Here is an 18566-nt window from a genome sequence, read left to right as displayed (position 1 = left end):
CCCTGCACTTACCAAACAAAAGTATTAAGGTGCCACATGAAGTTGACCTTAGCGCTTAAACTGGTCAATGATTCACCTAATTACTTAAGCAAACCAGTGAGACCTTTGTAAACAACGATAACATTTTATACTCCTTTCAGCAAATGGTTTTTTTCTTAAAAAAAAAAGGAGACAATGCAAAAACAAAGATCTAGGTAAAATTTTAAAGTTTAAAAGACAAATAAAATAAATATTTAAAATTATCTTTTAAAAATATATTTAATTTATTAAAAGCAAATGACTTGATAAATATTCATAACCTTTTTTTGTTCACCTAATTGAAGGACGTGTCAAACAAATAAACCAATCATCATTACAGCTCACTAAGAATCGCATCATCTATCAAGTTCTATATTGTTTTAACCCCCAAAAATATTAATACAAGTGCCGTTTTGCTTTCTAAATAAATATCTTGACCAATTGAGCAAATAAATTGCTATAACAGAACTTAGTCTGGTGAGTGAAAAACATTCAAACAGAGACTTCCAGAAAGAATAACTTCATGGTTGCTGCCTTGTATTCAATCAAATTGTCATTTGTCGTAAGAACCCAGCAGAGCCAAGTAGAATTTAGCAGATAAAGTTGAATCTGCTGATTTTGTTTAAGTCCTCACTGCCTAAGAAAGTAGGGAGTCAGTGTTAGGTAATTATGATGTAGAGAAGTAACTAAATTGCCATTTCCAACAGAAGAGAAACCATATGAAAACATTATCGCGACACATTCAAATAACCAATTTGTTTAAACCACAGCTGTGTGCGGAAAATAATGAAGTTATGTAAGGAAGAGACCTACTTCAGCTGCACAGTTCAAAAAGAAAGGTTAATGTAGCTCGATTTCCAATAATGGGACTTTTACTCGCCATAGAGTCAATTGTTTAGTGCTTTATGATAAGAAACCTGCACAGACGGGATATCCAACTCTGATCAAAACAGAAGGAAAAAAAAATATCAATACACAGGACATGTAGCATAAAAAAACTGCCTACTCAATTCTAAACTAATTGCAACTCAGCAAACGTTGTACGTTCCTCTCACAATAAACTTCATGAGTTAACACGTTAAATTGGACTATCATCCATGATAGAATGCTTGAGACCAAGAATAATTAATGATAAAAACAAAATTCACAACTCAAACAAAATGTTAGTTTAGACACACACCGGAATGTACATGTGTATAATCAGTGAAAATAAAAGTGAGTGCATACCGAGGTTGAAGATTTTAGTATCTCTCTTATGGCCATTGTGGCATAACATGAAGTTGGAAGGGTAAATGCCATCTTCAGAGCTTGCTTCTTTGATAGAATATCAGAACTGTTGATGGTCTCAATTGTTGATAATGGATTCTCATTGCTATCCTCATCCAAGTGCATGCCAATCGAATTCTCTGTATCAGAGGTTCTAATTTGGCTGCTACATATTCCATCTACATGTACTTCATTCTGTGTCATGTTAGCAGCTTTCTCCAAGATATTCAAATCAGTCTCTGCTAGGGGCAAATTATCATTTGTGTAATCCACCAGTTCCCTAGTTCATAGAAAGAAAAGCTCTCAATATATTTTTCTAAGCAATATTTTGTGAAATAGATGACTAACTGCAATGAGAAATCTACATTAACTCGCATACCATACAAAATCTATAGGGCGCTGGAACACTTGTCTATAAGCTCCCTTCATACTAGAAATTGAGAATTCCCTGAAAACAAAAAAAAAAAAAATAACTACAGATTTATCTTAAAGTTATTATAAAAGTAATTGGAGGGGAGCTTTCACTTACTTGGCACCATGAACACTTTCTGTCAAAGTGATTCCATCCTGAGCAATAATCCAAATATATATTAAAAAAATAAATAGTGACTGATGGAAGGGGAGTGCTTTAGAATTTTCTCTGATTTCAGAATTGAAAATTTTCCGTGTTATTAATGTTTTATTGCCAACAAGAATGTTCATAGTTGTTGGAGATTTATCTTTAACCAACATTGAGGTAATATTTGATCTTAGATTCTGCTTTCCCCAGCTATTTAATTGGGAGTACATAATGCAAGCAAGCAATGATAATGAGAAATTGATAGACCAATACAAACAAGAATAGAAGCAGGCACTTAAAGGAGCTTGGAAAAAACAAAGAAAAGAGAAAATAGTGTGGACCAATGGACAAATTAAACCGGTGAAAAAGTACTATTTGATACATATTATTTCTCCTAGGGGTGTCCCCTCCATAAGGAAACTGCTTAGCTTTTAACTTAACTAAAATGAAGTGTTAGCGCCTACCTTTTTAGCCAAATCATGATATACATTAGCAATATCATTTGTTGGATATCTAATTCTTGAACTGCAATAGAAGAACTTAGTTAACAATCAGGATAAACTTCTACGCAAACGAAACTGAGTTCAAATGTTTGTTACCCAGGCAATGGAAGTACAACATCCTCAAATGTGTAGTGTCCTTTAAGAAGATCTTCGGAATCAACAGCCTGCAATAACCATGTTTTCAGTGCATGTGAATCAACATAGACACAGATGTTCAGCCTTTCATTTACAATAATTTAGAAGTTTGCCGAACTTTACAAAACCATCGAAGTGGTGATCACATTGTGGATTGTCATCAAGTGGGCAAATATGTCAGTCGGCAAGCGAATTGAGATGTTTCACAGGTCAGTTCTTCCAATCCTTGACGTGTATAGAGTTGATTCATGCTCACTAAGCTTATAATTCTCATTATTTGCAAGATTAAGTGTAAAATGATATACAAGTATATTCATGCTAGCTGTAAACAGGAATTAGTGATCAAAAAATGAGATATCATGTCAGATTGAAGATGACAACATCATGTTGGCCTTTAGCCAACGTGATTATGTTGAGAATTAATGCTTAAGGCATTCAAGCCCTTGTGATTATACTACGGACCAAGAGTTTCACTTATTGATACAATTGCAAGAACTCTGAGTACACACAATTAATGGATCAATGACTGTGTTAGGTACAACATTTTTGGGCTGTGGCATCATGTATATTTGATGAGTTGCATTACAATGTGCTGAGTTACATTACGATGCTAAGTGGGAAGCATTATGTTGAAGTTGGGGTAACTCTTTATAGTTTGGTGAAACGTGTTATGCTTGTGTTATTGGATGAATTTTGATGATTCTAGATTCTACCATTTCTTTCACACTTGCTATATTCGTCTCAAACTTTCAATGTTGGCTTCCGTTGTCTCTAGATTTCAAAGTGTTGATTGAATTGGTTACGCTAGATTTTAAATGGTTACGATGTTCATCTAATAGATGTATGGCATATTTTATTACATTTTGATTGACCTCACAGCAAGGATGAACAAATTTATACCTTAAAAGTTCCCCACCCAAAAGTAGTCACAAAATAGTTTTTTTAATCTTTTGTTTGTTTTGAATTTACAATTTAGAAGCATCAATATTGCTTTTTTGTGATCTAGGGGTATCGATCAAGATAAATGATATACGCCCCTCCAATCCTCTTGAACTCTATAAATTGCCCTTTGCACAAATCTTCATTCTAGAAACAACTTTTATTATTATTTCTTTTCCTTAAACCATTTATGGTGGAACCAAGAAACATGGATCTCTTGGCCAAGTTAATTATTAGACATCACAGTTATAATATATATTTTTTAAATAAGAATCTTCATTAATTTGAAAAATGATTACACAATGAAAGATTTAAAATATCCATCATGCATCATATGCATCTAACTTGAGGCGACTCAAAAGTATCTCTAAGTCTCCATATGCATAATTGCCGAAGCACTCTAAATATCAGCTCTATCGAAAAACTAGATTTAATATGATGATTCTACCATAAACAAAACCAAAAGTACATCAAACAATCACAATATATGGAGGACTGTCCTTAGGTTCATCAAGCTTGATAACCATTTTCGAGTTCTAAGCCTGACCCAGATTAGATTACAGACCAATTGTACAATGTTTTACAAGGTTCTTTCTAAGCTTCTGGCAAGCAGACTATCGACCACATTGGACCATATCTTACATCAATCATAGGTAACATTTGTATAAGGTCGCATCATCACAGATAATATCCACCTCGCCCATAAGCTTTTTCAAAAATACAATAGGAAACACGTCTCACCAACGAGCATTATGAAGATTAACCTTCAAAAGGCTTTCGACTCGGTACATTGGGATTTCTTACATGAGGCATTTATTGGGTTGAACTAGCCGAAACAGTTTGTTGTATGGATTATGGAGTGTGTGACTACAATCTTATTTTCAGTAGCTATTAACAGAGGATCTTTTGGACTCTTCAGAGGAGCTAGAGGGACCCATTGTCACCCTATTTATTTGGCATTTGTATAGAGATTTTTGGGAGACAAATACAAAAGTGCACTATAGGATTGGGCTTCCGTTTCCGCCCTAAGTGTCTGGCCTACGCGGATGATCTACTTCTATTCAATAGAGGTGATGAAGCTTCAGTTACCGCAATGAATACTTGCTTATAATAGTATGGAGAGACAACAGAATAGACTGAAGTCATGTATTTACCTAACCGGAGTTGATGACATGACTCGTAGGCGGCTGCTTTCCATCATGGGCTTTCAAGAGGGCATTATGCCCTTCAAATATTTTGGGATTCCATTAGCAGTAGAGTGTCTTCGGATTTCGTATTATAGCCCACTACTTGATTTTTAGTCCGACAGATAAATGCTTGGTCGAAGAAGATGCTATCTTGTGCAGGCAAGGCGCAACTAATTACTTCTGTCCTGCAGGGAGTGGAGTGTTTATGGTATCTATCCTACCACAACCACTAGGCATCATTGATCGTATTTACAACATTTGTAGATTGTTTATGTGGACATCAAAGCATCCACCAGTGTCATGGGCAGATATGTGCAAACCTAAAGAGGAAGGTGGTTTGGGATTTCATGATTTACAAGCTTGGAGCTTAGCCCTTTTGGCAAAAGTACTGTAGTAGATACAATCTAAGGAGGATGTGTTGTGGATAAAGTGTGTGCATCATTTACCTGAGGCGTGTAGATATATGGACATGGGAGGTCATCCATTCGGATTCCCCTCTAATCAAGCGCCTATTGCAGATACGAAATCTTCTATTATTGGCTGCCAACTCCCCGGAGGCTGCTGGACAAAAACTAGCAAAGTGGTTTGCTCAAGATGGCAGAGTGACTCGGGCATATGACTTCTTTAGACATCCTAGTCCTAAGAAGACATGGACCCGAACAAGACCTACTTATAGCCGAGTCATGCAGTCACAATGTTGGCAAAGAGGCATCTTCCCACAAGAGACAAACAAGATTACATGGAGGTTCAACAGTGCAGGTACTGGAGTCGCAGGATCCGGTATTGGCAACACATGCAGCAGGAGATGTCTATCTACTGGAAGACATTGAGAGTCTTTGGGAGATAGTATTGTGGGAGTCGAAGGTTGACAAAGACCCGACATCTTGCCTTGTCTTCTTTGATCCACTGTGTGGAGAGCAAGAAATAGTAATTTCTTTGAGATACAATTAGCTTGCGTGAAGATTTTTAGAAGTGTGCAAATTCATGTGTTCTAGTCTTAGGAGTATACTGATATGACACTTTGTCAATCATGAGATGCTATTAATGTCTGCTTATTGTACACTTTGTCAGTGCTATATATAAAGACATTGAGAGTCTGTGGGAGATACTATTGTGGGAGTCGAAGGTTGACAAAGACCCGACATCTTGCCTTGTCTTCTTTGATCCACTGTGTGGAGAGCAAGAAATAGTAATTTCTTTGAGATGCAATTAGCTTGCATGAAGATTTTTAGAAGTGTGCAAATTCATGTATTCTAGTCTTAGGAGTATACTGATATGACACTTTGTCAATCATGAGACGCTATTAAAGTCTGCTTATTGTACACTTTGTCAGTGCTATATATAAAATTTACTTATCTAAAAAAAATCAAATAGCTCATCAAATACAATAAGCAATAAGTTAATCATTTGTCAAACATCACAATCAGTGACTAACCCTAACCACAAGGGAGGAACTAGCAAGAGGGACCATAGCTATTCCTGTTATAGTTATTCTTGTTGTACTCCTTTTCAAAACTTGAGGAGCAGGAACAATGGCAGAGGTAGAGGAAGAAAGTGAGAATGAAAAGGTGGAGGAAGTATCCATTGGACCAACCAAGAGCAAAAGAGAAAATAACACTGTTTTAAAGTGGTCCAGAAATGATAGGTATAGATTATGAGCTAATCCATGTATTCACATCCAACATCCACAGTTAGGATAATGAAAGTCACTAATACACAATATCTAGTACCTCCCTGCAGTAAAAATGTGCTGAAAGATTCCATCTCTCTATGCACATGCTCATCCCCACAACTTAAAACAATGGCAAGAAGAGACAATATTTAATAATTTGTAGTAGATAATAATCAGAATTTTTACTTACTTTTACAAACTGAACATTTTCTTCTGAAGGTAGTTCATCAGACAAATCCAACAAAGAATTATCTCCATCGTTAAAATCATCTTCATGTTCTGAACTGTCACAAACTGTAGGCAAAACTTCTTTACAGAGCACAAGGTCACCAAGAACAACTTGTGAAATGCCTGTCATAAAGGATGAAGACTTGAAAATTAGATGCACAGAAATACCACATTATTTTCAACAGTTGATGGTTATCACAGAATATGGTGGCATAGAAGGAATGTTATTAAAATATAACATGCTGTATTGCTTTATAAGCAGCATAATTTTGAACATTCAGTCCAGCAGCAGTGGACTCTCTAGGATATTCAATTTGCTTCTTAAAAATTCAGTTAGTCTTTTTCTTCAAAAATAATGTTAATGTCTAAACTAGATAGGTAGATTATATGGGTGGACTTTAAGCTAACATTTACAGAGCTTCTGAATGATTATTTATTATGATGGCATAACATCTTCATTGATTATTAAGCGATAGAACAATTGCAAAATTAGCTAACATCTGGGATAGAATATGCCATAAACATATGAGACAGCAATGCCATAGGCCAAAGCTCGTGTTGGATTTGATTTTCCATAACATGTTAATTCAAATTTACCATAAAAAAATTCACTAGTTCAATCAAGGAAGTATAGACCGCGGCTGACAAAATTAGGATACTTCATAATGCAAAGAAATTAGAAAAGAAGAATGAGATTTCAGAAATCCACCTACCTAAAGTCGATAATGTGGCTGAAGCCTTCAATACCAAATGTATGAAGGTTCCTAGTTGCTCACATACTTAAGGAACCAATAAATAGTTAAATCATTTCCTCAAGTCAAATGAACATATATCTTACTTTTCAAGGTCAAAAATATTGGTTTAGATGTCAGTTATGGTGGCTGCACAGAATGATAAAGTTTCAGTGCTGACTGGAGTACAGTGTGCAAAAGATGGTGCAAAATGGCACCAAGTGGGACGAGGAGGAAGAGGAACAAGATAAGAGAAGGGAGAACACATGAAGAGGAAGAAGACCTAAATCTTCTAGTCCACCTCCTCTTGACGCTCACTGGCCCTTCTTGCCTGTTCTTCCTCATATGCATGCATGCAAACCATCCTCAATGCTAGCCTGCCCTTCCTCCTTGCTGATCATCACATCTCCAACATTAACCTTTTCTTCCTGTCTGCTCCCCTAACATGCACACTCATTGAATGTTCCCAAACAGATTCCACCACATCAGAAATGACACCACTGTTTCAATGTAGGTATCAATCTCAATGTTCAAGTGGAAAAATTGCATCACATTTTGGGTGTGACAGAAAAGTATTTAAATCTTTGTTATTCTGCACAAACATTGTCCACAATGGCAAGCCTGTTGACAGTTGGTAGATCTGTCGATAATCATTTAACTAAAGCAATAAACAAAAGTCAACAATTCAGATCAATTATCTAATGAACTAGCTTAAACCCATAGAACTGACCGTGAAGTTGACATCATCAGAGATTCACAACATACCATATTTTTGCACCCTCATGCTAGCTGCATGATTCCATAGATAGCTTTGGTAGCTATGCACATACCTACAAAAATGTAATGTCTTACTAACAGTTATAAACATGTAAAAATTAATCCAAATGAACAAGTATATTAAAACTCTGGGGAAAAATTATAAAGCAATTCATCTTTCGGGATTGTTGTTGTAAATTTTTTTTAATATATATAAATCACAGATTATAGATGATTGAAGTTTGAATCAACAATGAGAACCTTGGACTAAAGGTTGTCTACTTGATAACTCGAACAAAAGGTGGTATATAACTATATATTATGGCCTATATTTTATCATGAGCACCAAGGAACTTCTTGGGAAAACTAAATAAACAAAACATTTTAGGATTGAACACATACATCATCCTCAATGTTCTAGGTATAGTCTTTAATGCTTGCAGATAGTTTCCAGGGAATTTCTTCAAACATTGAAGCTGTCAAAAATAAAAGCAAAACAAGTCAATTTGGCACATTAAAAACACTCAAGCATGCTTATATTTTCAATCAGATGGCTGGAGCGTGCAATGCAAATCATCTAATATATCAAGTTCATCAAAGAAATAGAAAAATATATTTGAAATATACATGTGAAATTCATAAAAATGATTCCATGTTACAAGTGAAAGAACAACATTCATTAATTTAGCAATATCAAACTACAATAATAAGCAATCAATGACAACATAAAATTGTAATGTCTAGCAGTTTGTAAGCAATTGCAGACACAGACCAGAGTGTTTTAAGGTTCAAATCAGTATTTAAAGTGTGGTGTATTAATTCAAATGTAAGACAAAGTTAGCGAGTGATATATTATCATATTTACATGTACTAAAACTAGCTTTGTAGAGCTATATACAGTAAACTTATGACCCAACTAAGGATGAAAGACACAAAGTATTCAATCTGAAAAATAAATAACAAAGGAGATAGAAACTAGAGGAAGTTATACAGACAATGTACTGCCTACAGAGTTTTGATAGTAATACAAATCTGAAAGTTCAAAATATGACTTTATAAAGTTAAGATACTCAAAAGGTATAGGGCAGCAGAAAAAAGTTTAACTGGAAGAAATGGTAAACTACATATACCATTAGAAAAGGTAAAGTTAACTCTTCTGATCTCCATGATGAAAGCAAAACTAAAATTACAGGTCATGGAGAAAAAACAGATTAATCAGAAAATTCTTCCATGATCCTAAAGGGCACAGGACCCCCTATAGGTACAGAAAAGTTTGTCAAGATTCTAGTGACACAGTCCTTAAAATGTACAGTGTGTCTGAAATTGATTTTGTGTCTTCAAAATATTATGCTCCTGGAGCTTCAAAGATGTATCCAAGATAATAAATTAATAACAATGCAGCAATACCAAACTAGTACAACTGACAAAAATTCTTCATGTTACCAATTGGGACCAAAGTAGGCACCTCTATTGATATACTCGAAATGCTAGCATTGTTAACTTATGCAACATGCCTATACATAAACAAACATACCACGGTAAGTTGGTGTAAGATGGCATCTTGGAGATTTTCCAAGTAGCATGCCTTATAAGAGTACATGACTGCCAAAGCACAATACCACAATGAGTAGTATAAACTATTTGTCAACAATGTCAACTTATGAATAAACAGAAGAATCTAACTTCTTATCAGTATATTGTCAAACTAAGAAAAATCTAGAATTGCACAAAGCAATATGAATTTTATAAAGGCGGAAAACCAATTTAAACAAGAGAATTATGGAGCTCACAATAGATCTCTCAGCAACTAGATGGCGAGGTAATTTCTTTAGAGTTAAATCAACATCACCATGCTCTTTATAATATTCGCGTGCCTCCCTTACAATTGGGCGTTGTTTGAACAAGGTTAAGGAAGAAGAAAGAACATATTATAGCATTAACAAAGTTCTCTTAAGAAGTTTGCTTGTATAATAGTATAATACAAATACAATGGAATTGAAGTTTAAGGATATCTCCCTCCCTAGGATCAAGGATCAAGTTAGCAGCAGTTTTCCACTCACCCTTAAGTAATGCTGCTCCAACAAGATGAGTTGGCACTGAACCACTTCCAAAACGCTGATACAGTTAACAATGTACAATGAAGTTGAATTCCAGTGCTTAGCACTTAAAGCATTTCAATAAAGCCATCGTAAATCACTGTAATATGTCAATTTGAACAAGCTACCTGTAAACCATAATAGTTGATAAACCCATTTCTCCATAAGCTATCTGTGGCTTCTTTGATGATATCTTCAGAATCTGCAGAGATCCCTCTAAAGGAGATATGCAAATTAGGTTTGGATCTCATGTTCTTGTTGATTTTTTTTTTAACAAAGAAAACTCTAGAATCTTTCAGTAAAGGAGCAATAGTACCTCAAAGTAATTGTGAAATGGTTTCCAGTAAGCTGACCAAGAACAAGCCCTTCATTCACGTAACTAAGATAAATAACCAGTCTCACAATGACAGCACTTAAACAATCTTGATTAATAAAAAACATGATTGTCTTACCAGAAATCTCCTACTTTAATCCCAAACATTCTGCTGTTAAGTTCAGCCAACCTTTTTGCCCGCTGCTTGAAGATGGTAACCTAAAACAATAGCACTTTCTAGAGCATTCACAACCAGTTTCAGAAACTCAAATCCAACCTTCAAGCTTTAGCATAACATTTATTGAAATGGATAGAATTTTTTTTTCTAACATCAAGGCAATCATAATCTAGCAACTAATAAACTTGAACAAGGGTACAATTTAGATTTGTAAATTTATTAAAATATAATGAACTAGTATTACATTAAGTTATGTGGATTATCTTCAAGGACAAACACATCACCAAATTGAACAATAAGACAAAATCTGATTTAAAAATTACACACAAATTGACTGCTCATACAGAAAGCACACTGGTAGTGCATTCCATTTTCATGCCCAAGTCCAAACTACATGAACAGCAGAACAATACATAATATGTTATAAAACTTGAATTATCTTCTATAATTGTCAAAAACGTACCTATTCTACAACTAATTATTTACACTCTTGTTAAACAAAATAAGTAAGAATTATATTTCATATGATACATATAAATATTGAAATCAATACTACAGTACATTTATGCAAAGGCATGTTATATGCCATGCTACATGGATATACTTAGAAAATAAAATAAAGTTAGAGGAGTGGACCTATACTTTGTTGAATCAAATAAAATTCATACATGAAATGTTTAATGATTTAATATGTGAACCACACATTTCAGACTTTTGATTTGAATTTCACATGTATGTGCAATTTAATAAGCACAATGAAGAACAACCAGCATATTAGCATAAGATAATCTTTTGAAGCCCATAAATGGAATACACAATTAAAGAATGATGATGAATTACATCTGCCAAAAAAATACATGTTTACACAGATGTCATTCAACCATTAAGCTCTACGTCTAAAACATTAGAATATTTTTCATTTATTTATTTAAGACCAAATCCTAGAATTACAGAGTTCTTCAGGATAATTATTAGAGCATCCACCGTCGTGGATACCCTCAAGAAGCTCCTTCAATGTCATGTCAACACCACGTCAAAAGTAAAAACCCCTCCATTTCTCTACACTATCAAAAAAAAACCTCTCAACAACTTCTTCATGGGGTCCCACATTTTTTCATTATATATATTTCTTTCTCTCCTTCATATTTTACCTTATATATAATTAAATTTTTATAAAATATAAATCTATAAATTGCTAACACCCGGAATAACATTAATAATTAAAAAATACATAAATATTACCATACATCAAATAAAAAGACATAAATTATAATAATATATAAAAATAAACTTAAACGCATCTACTCAGGCCATGTCTCTGTTTATTTTTTTCATGTATTCGAAGTTGTCCTGGTGTCATCTCACTAGTATCCTTTATAAGAATTTCATAATCCTTATGAAAGATCTCAACTTTTCGCAAAGCCATTTTTTCCATTTGATATTCTTTAATATCTTGTCATTCTTTGTTGAGGATTTGTTTCATTGTGTAGCATTCTCTAACTATGGATTTGCCCTTTCTCTTCGCTGTCTTTTGCCCTATAGGACGAATGCAGGCTTCACTTCAGAGTTATCCACATCAACACTTGTATCTGGATTTGAATTTGATGTTGAAGTGTTCCCCCCTAATTCGGATGTCCTTGCCTTCTTGTTAGAGGAATGAGCAACTAATTGTGGAGCATATTTCTCATACTCTTTGAGAACCCTCTACACATGCATATACATGAAATCCTTATTTTTATTGTTGGCTTTCCACATATTCAGTGCCTTCTCCAACACATTCTTATCACTCCATCCGCTTTGACGATGAGTATACAAATTATTATAGGTTGCGGAAAATTCATTTACCATCAGCGCAAACTTATAGTAATGTGATTTTAGCACCTGATAGCTTCTCTTCATAGTTCCAATGGGTCGATACTTGTTGTAGTAATCAGCTATACGTTTCCAAAAACCTTGATCCCGTCATTACCAATGACTGTGTCAGTGTTGATAGTTGCCCATGACTTCGCGAGGGCCATGTCTTCATCAAGCGACTAAAATCTTCGTTTCGAATCATCTTTCTATGGTTCAACTTCACACTCCTCTTGTGATGAGTGTGGTGGCCACTAAGATGTTGGAACAGACGATAGCGTTAGAGGTTCTTTGTCGCTAATAGATGGGTCGATAGTAGCCCTTCTTGCTTTATTCGAAAACATAGCTGATGGTTAAGGAGGTGAAAATACGAAAGGCAGATAAGGCATCCCAAATTGGTTGCTCATGGCTGACCAATCTTGGCGTGAATACATACCAAATGGAGTTGGAGTGGCGTTACTCTGAAGGGGAAGGGCAAGATTTTAAGAACTTTGGAAATTTGGAAAATTTAAAAGACCTTGTGGAATATATAAAATATTTTGAAAATTTGAATGGTATTGCGTGTGAGAGAAAAATTGAGGATATTGGGCATCATGGTTTAGAGGAATGCAGGTATTTTGAGAAGATGTATTTTCTTCTACATTTGAAGAATTCAAAAGATATATAAAAGAAGTATTGAAATTTTCGTCCATCTCGAATACAAATAGAGAATGAAAGGATGAAAGAAATAGAGAATGAAGAGATGATAAGAGTTCATGATGTATTTATAGAATTTTTTTAATTAAAAAAATAAATGTTGAACAACGGCTATCAAATTAGCCGTTGTTTAACATCTATCTTCAACGTTCAATTTTTCTTCAACCTACTATGTGTGTATTTTTTTTAATAACAAATATAAAAAAAAAAAAAACACTGATGCGGAGAGCGGCTCCGTCATTTGAAGGACAAACCAGTGGGAGCTCCGAGCTCCCACTGGAGATGCTCTTAGATAGTCCTTTTTTTAACTCACGGCAACAATTATTTAGGAGTCCTATCATAACCTTTTTCCTTTGAATATTCAAAAGTACAAAGACTTTGTTCTTGATATGAATTTGATCTTATTTAAAGAACTATAATTCTCAAACAAAGAATAAAAAGGCAATTAATTACAAGTGGACTATAAAGCAAAATTGAAACATACTCCAATAAAAAACACACGAACTAGGCCAAGTGGCATACAAATTACATTTTGCGAAAGGAAATTCATACCCTCTGAGTAGACACGGACCGTTTATCTTTTGTACCAGCAAAGCCAAATGATCGTTGCTGTCAGGAATAATGCTCAGTTATACAGAAAAAATTACATAGCATCAAGTGTTGCCGAAGGAGAAAACAATGAAAAAGGAAATAAAGTTGTCTATTAAATTTGTGATGTACATTGACTCCCAGCATCTTTCCAATCAGTCCTAGAGCCTCCTGTGTATCCTTGTTCTCTTTATAAAGGTTAAACCTGAATGTTCAAGAATCAAAATATTGTTGTACTTTTATGATAGAAAGTATAAAGAACTAACTAAGAATGGCTAATATTAGACTTTATCAACTCTGTATCCATGACCACATGAAAAAAAAATTGCAAGCTACAAGTGGGAAAGCTAGATAAAATGTAAATAAAAAAGGAAGTACTAAGAGGAAAGCAAGGTACATTTTGGCTAAGAAAGAATTGATTACATAGCCTAGTAGAAAAATAACTAATTATATAAAATAAAAATCAATATTAGGAATCAAAGCCCTATGTCTATTAGTTGACTTAATTAACATTTACCTAAGAGATAAACAGAAAAAGACAGGCATTATGTGTATAAAAAAAGTACTTAAATCTTGTAACTTATAACTTTCAGCGGGAAATTGATAATATTCGAGATTTTATATTTATACAGTTGTAAAAAAAAAAACTTTCTATTGCTTTTGTATTAGATTTGCAAAAAACATACATAACAAGAATGAAAATGACTAAAGCAAAGATCATAAATGAATATTTTTGGAAAAAGATATCTGTTTTATATTTTATATTTGTACTCTTTCAATAATTAAGCATGGATCGCTCTTGCAAATTTATAAAAAAACTACATACAGCTCATCCTAAACAATAATTGTTTGGTGACAATGGCAATACCAAAACTTCAAATGGAAATAATTCCATTTATACTCTTGTGGATGTGTTAATATATTCAAAACTTTTAAATATTATCATTGCTTTTATCAACAATCATTTGAAGTGATTAAGCTGAATTAATTGGATGATTGGTAAAGGTTGCAGTAAAGGGAGGGAATTAAACTGCAATATAAACACTGTAGGATCATATTCCTATCTGAGATATTTTAAATGAAGTATGCAACCCTTTTTAAATCAAATAAATTGAAAAGAGAACATAGATGAGCACCTTAGAAACTTGCCAAGATGCTCAGGCCAACTTTTAGAGCCTCGGCTATCAAATGGTTTGTCATCTTTATCTTTCCTTTTCATTCCTCTCTTGCTTGGACCTCCTCCATTGCCTGAACAGCGCCTCACCCTTATGTACTTTGAATTCTCTCCAGATTCTTCAACAGTATCCGTGACTAAAAACTTGAAATTTTTCTTGAAGAAATTGTGAACTTCCTAAAATTCAACAAAAGAATAAGAAAAAAAAAACACCTGCCACAAAAAAGAGAGAGTAGAAGTTGTGAAACCAACTGCTCGATGAGACTTGTCAGGATCTGGAGCAAGCATGACAGGCGGTACATCTCTTTCCAAGGACAAAACTTTTGCAATAAATTCCTTCAATGCATCAGCATCCGCCTCACCGCATAGCAATCGAAACGATTCGATCACTGAGGTGTAATCTTTGTCATCCGAGCAAGCATTGTCTTCAACTTCGCCCTCCGTATCCTAAGCAAATCGCTCAATGAAAAACGAACAAGCCATCAAATGCCGGGAAAACACACACACACAAACATAAAGCAACAGGAACACGATTGAAGCTCGTATGCTACCTCTAAGGGAAGATCAAAGGAGGTGAGATGAACAATATTGCCATCAACATCTACTTCGTTTACTATAAAGTCAGAGTACCTAATCCGACAGACCAAAACAAGGGAAGGATGAGATAGGAGACGTCGGAGTCAGTTAGAATTTGAAGGCGAGAGTAAGGACCTCTGTTTCAGGATGCCGCGGAAGCCGGGAAGGGAGGAGACGAAGCACGAGATGCCGACATCGGACTCGTCGAGCGATTTGGCCATGGTGCGGAGGTGAGCAGGAGGGAACAGGGTAGGCGAGGAGCCAGGGTTTTGTTAGGGTTTGCTATAAAAAGAGAGTAGACGAGTGGGTCGACAGAGAGTAACCAAACAAGTAGAATTAGCTGTTTTTCTTTAAAACCGAGAAATACTTTTATCAGAATTTTTTTATCAAAAATATCCTCCAAACATAAAAATATTTAAAAAATAAAAAAACTTTAAAAAGAACATTAAAAACATTAAAAAATTAAAAATATAAAAAAAAACGTAAAAATTTTAAAAATAATAACATGTAAAAAAAATTAAAAACCTATAAAATAATAAAAATGAAAAATGTAAAAAAATTAAAAGCGTAAAAAATAAAAAAAAACACATAAAAATGTAAAAAAACATAAAAGAAGAAAAGTAAAATAAAAAATAAATTAAAAAAAGGAAAAAAAAATAATATGTATGATTGATTTTATAATTGAGGATAATATAATAAAATATTAAACTAGATTAATTATTAAAATCTTTAAACAAATAAAATTTTATTGTATTATCTAAGTTGAATCAAATAATATTAACCAAGATTTTACATGATAACTTAAATCAAATGTATCTTTATTGTTTTATCGAAAATGATTGTTAAATTATGATTACCATTTTTAATCAGATAATGGTTGTTAATTGGGTTATGACAATGGTTCTTATTTTTTTAACGGTTAATTTGATTTTTTTTTTTTTAAATTCTGATAATGAAATTTAAATTAATCATTTGTATTTGATAAGTTGGTAATTGCTAAAATATACATGACTTATTTGTAAGATTTGGAGTTTGAGATAGTAAAATGTGGAGCCTATTTAAGACCCTAGGTAGGAAAAAATAGGCCTTGATATTATTTTAAAAAAAAATCCCTTCACTTTTTTCATTCGGTCTTAGATAAAAAATAATGGTTTAATTATTTGTTAACAAATTAAAAAATTAATTAAAAAATGTTTTTTATAAAATTTAATTTCTCTACCGGTTGGGATGTAAAATTATTAATTAAATTTTCAAATTTAAATTTTGATAATTTATAAATTTTATGATATTAAATAGAATATTATTTTAGCTAAAAAAAAGTGTATTCGAAATTGTTTAAAAATGAATAAAAATAAAAGTACGTTTAATTATTTAAATAACCCTTACAAAAAGAAACAAAATTGGCGAAATAAAACAAATGAAATAGGATAACAATAGAAAAAAAATCATACTCTCATGTTCAACACATGATCATTCGTGAAACGTAATAAATAAATAAATAAATAAAAATTATATGTATAAAATAACAAAACACACTATAATACTGAAAATAAAAATCACAGTGACACCAAACTGGTCATTATTATTTATCAAGAACTAAATAGAAACCATTTTAGGCACAAAGCAAAAGGAAAAAATAAATTATATTTTTCATCACCTAAACCAGAACAATTGTAAATAATAGAATAGAGACAAAGATAAAATCGAGCAATTTATGATTGTAAATATATCTAAATAAAAAAGGAAATGAAATGGTAAAGGTATCTAACTCGTTATTGCTCAGAAATAATAAAATCTTCTATTTCGATCAGACACAATATGGATGAATACATTAACATTTGAATTTAATTAAGGAGCATAGTAGCAGTACCAATTGGATCAACGTGTTAGTGTAAGGTGTGGTTTCTTTTTTCCCATCTCAACGAGCAAGAGAAGCACAGAGAGGGCGAGTTGGGAAAGGGGAAGAAGGAGAACTAAAAAAAATTAACATTTTTATTTTATATTGTATGAATAAGATAAAAATTTTCTAATTCATATTCACAAAGAGAAACGTAATATAAGAAATATGAAGTTTTAATTTGATATTGAGATCATGTAAATCTTTAATCATGGAGAAACGTAATATAAGAAATATGAAGTTTTAATTTGATATTGAGATCATGTAAATCTTTAATCATGTGGGTCCTATTATAAAAATATATTTAATATATTAAGAATAATGATCCCAATTTTTAGAGAATGAAATTGTGTAATCTTTTATTATATGGACACAATTCTTTTTCATTCTCTTTAAAAAAAACATATAAAAATATATTTAATATATTAAAAATAATAGACCCTAATAAAAATTGGAACATTAGGCATAGACCTTAATGACCTATGTCTAAAACCGAACCCGGGTCGCTTGGTTTGACGGAGAGACTGGCGGGGTTGGCAGGGCTTACGGTTTATTTTGACAGTCAAGTCCAAGGAAGCCTTGGGTTGGTCAGCACAATCTTGAAGACTGGCGGGGTTGGCGGGGCTTACGGTTTATTTTGACAGTCAAGTCCAAGGAAGCCTTGGGTTGGTCAGCACAATCTTGAAGCGCTATCTATAGCCGAGTCACATGATAACATTCTAAATGGTGGTGCATGGGAGATTACCCACGAGGGACAGACAAGAATACCTCAAGGTCAAGAGGTGCACCTTATGCAAAGAACAGGAGAAGACTGAGTTGCACCTTATGCAAAACAAGTAGGAGAAGACGTAGGAGCACATCTTCTTTGACTACCTCCATGTTTTGCTGAGTCGTACATTCTGGATGGTGGTGCATGGAAAATTACCCACGAGGGCCAGACATGAATACCTCAAGGACAGGAGTTGCACCTTGTGCGAAGATTAGGAGACATACAACACATCTTCTTTGGCTGCCCGTGTTGTTGAGGTGTAGAGACGGATCCAAGAGTGATTGCACATGGAACATCCACCAACACTAGGATATGCAACAAGTCTTTTAAACAATCCTTCCGTGGAACTAGAGTTTTGGTCAAGGCTCGACACCTTGCTATTTCTTCTATGGAACTTAACAGATTCAATTGGTATTAGCATACAAATAAAACAG

The 18566-nt window shown here is 33.6% G+C and overlaps 1 protein-coding gene across 6 annotated transcripts; it reads right to left on the bottom strand.

Moving 5' to 3' along the window:
- Positions 1–376: 376 nt before the first annotated feature.
- Positions 377–15784, bottom strand: LOC121984005 (pseudouridylate synthase 7 homolog). Of its 6 annotated transcripts, none has more exons than XR_006112751.1 (21): positions 15602–15784; positions 15442–15520; positions 15143–15337; positions 14853–15067; positions 13849–13921; positions 13681–13737; positions 10543–10622; positions 10407–10469; positions 10219–10306; positions 10007–10109; positions 9785–9888; positions 8397–8470; positions 8004–8068; positions 6470–6630; positions 2443–2510; positions 2308–2368; positions 1814–1851; positions 1664–1732; positions 1246–1564; positions 828–958; positions 377–655 (listed from the first exon to the last, which is right to left on the bottom strand). XR_006112751.1 is itself a non-coding variant. In XM_042536752.1 (20 exons), exons 1-20 carry the CDS (start codon positions 15685–15687, stop codon positions 914–916), a joined length of 2043 nt encoding a protein of 680 aa, XP_042392686.1. In that variant the 5' UTR covers positions 15688–15784; the 3' UTR covers positions 377–913. The 6 variants fall into 6 exon arrangements, 2 of the variants coding, with proteins under 2 accessions (XP_042392686.1, XP_042392688.1); XR_006112752.1 differs by having other exon boundaries at positions 832–958; XR_006112753.1 differs by having other exon boundaries at positions 828–935.
- Positions 15785–18566: the final 2782 nt, after the last annotated feature.

The sequence above is a fragment of the Zingiber officinale genome, chromosome 5B (genome assembly GCF_018446385.1).
Source record: "Zingiber officinale cultivar Zhangliang chromosome 5B, Zo_v1.1, whole genome shotgun sequence".
Classification (NCBI taxonomy): domain Eukaryota; kingdom Viridiplantae; phylum Streptophyta; class Magnoliopsida; order Zingiberales; family Zingiberaceae; genus Zingiber; species Zingiber officinale.
This window is presented reverse-complemented; position numbering and strand designations above follow the sequence as displayed.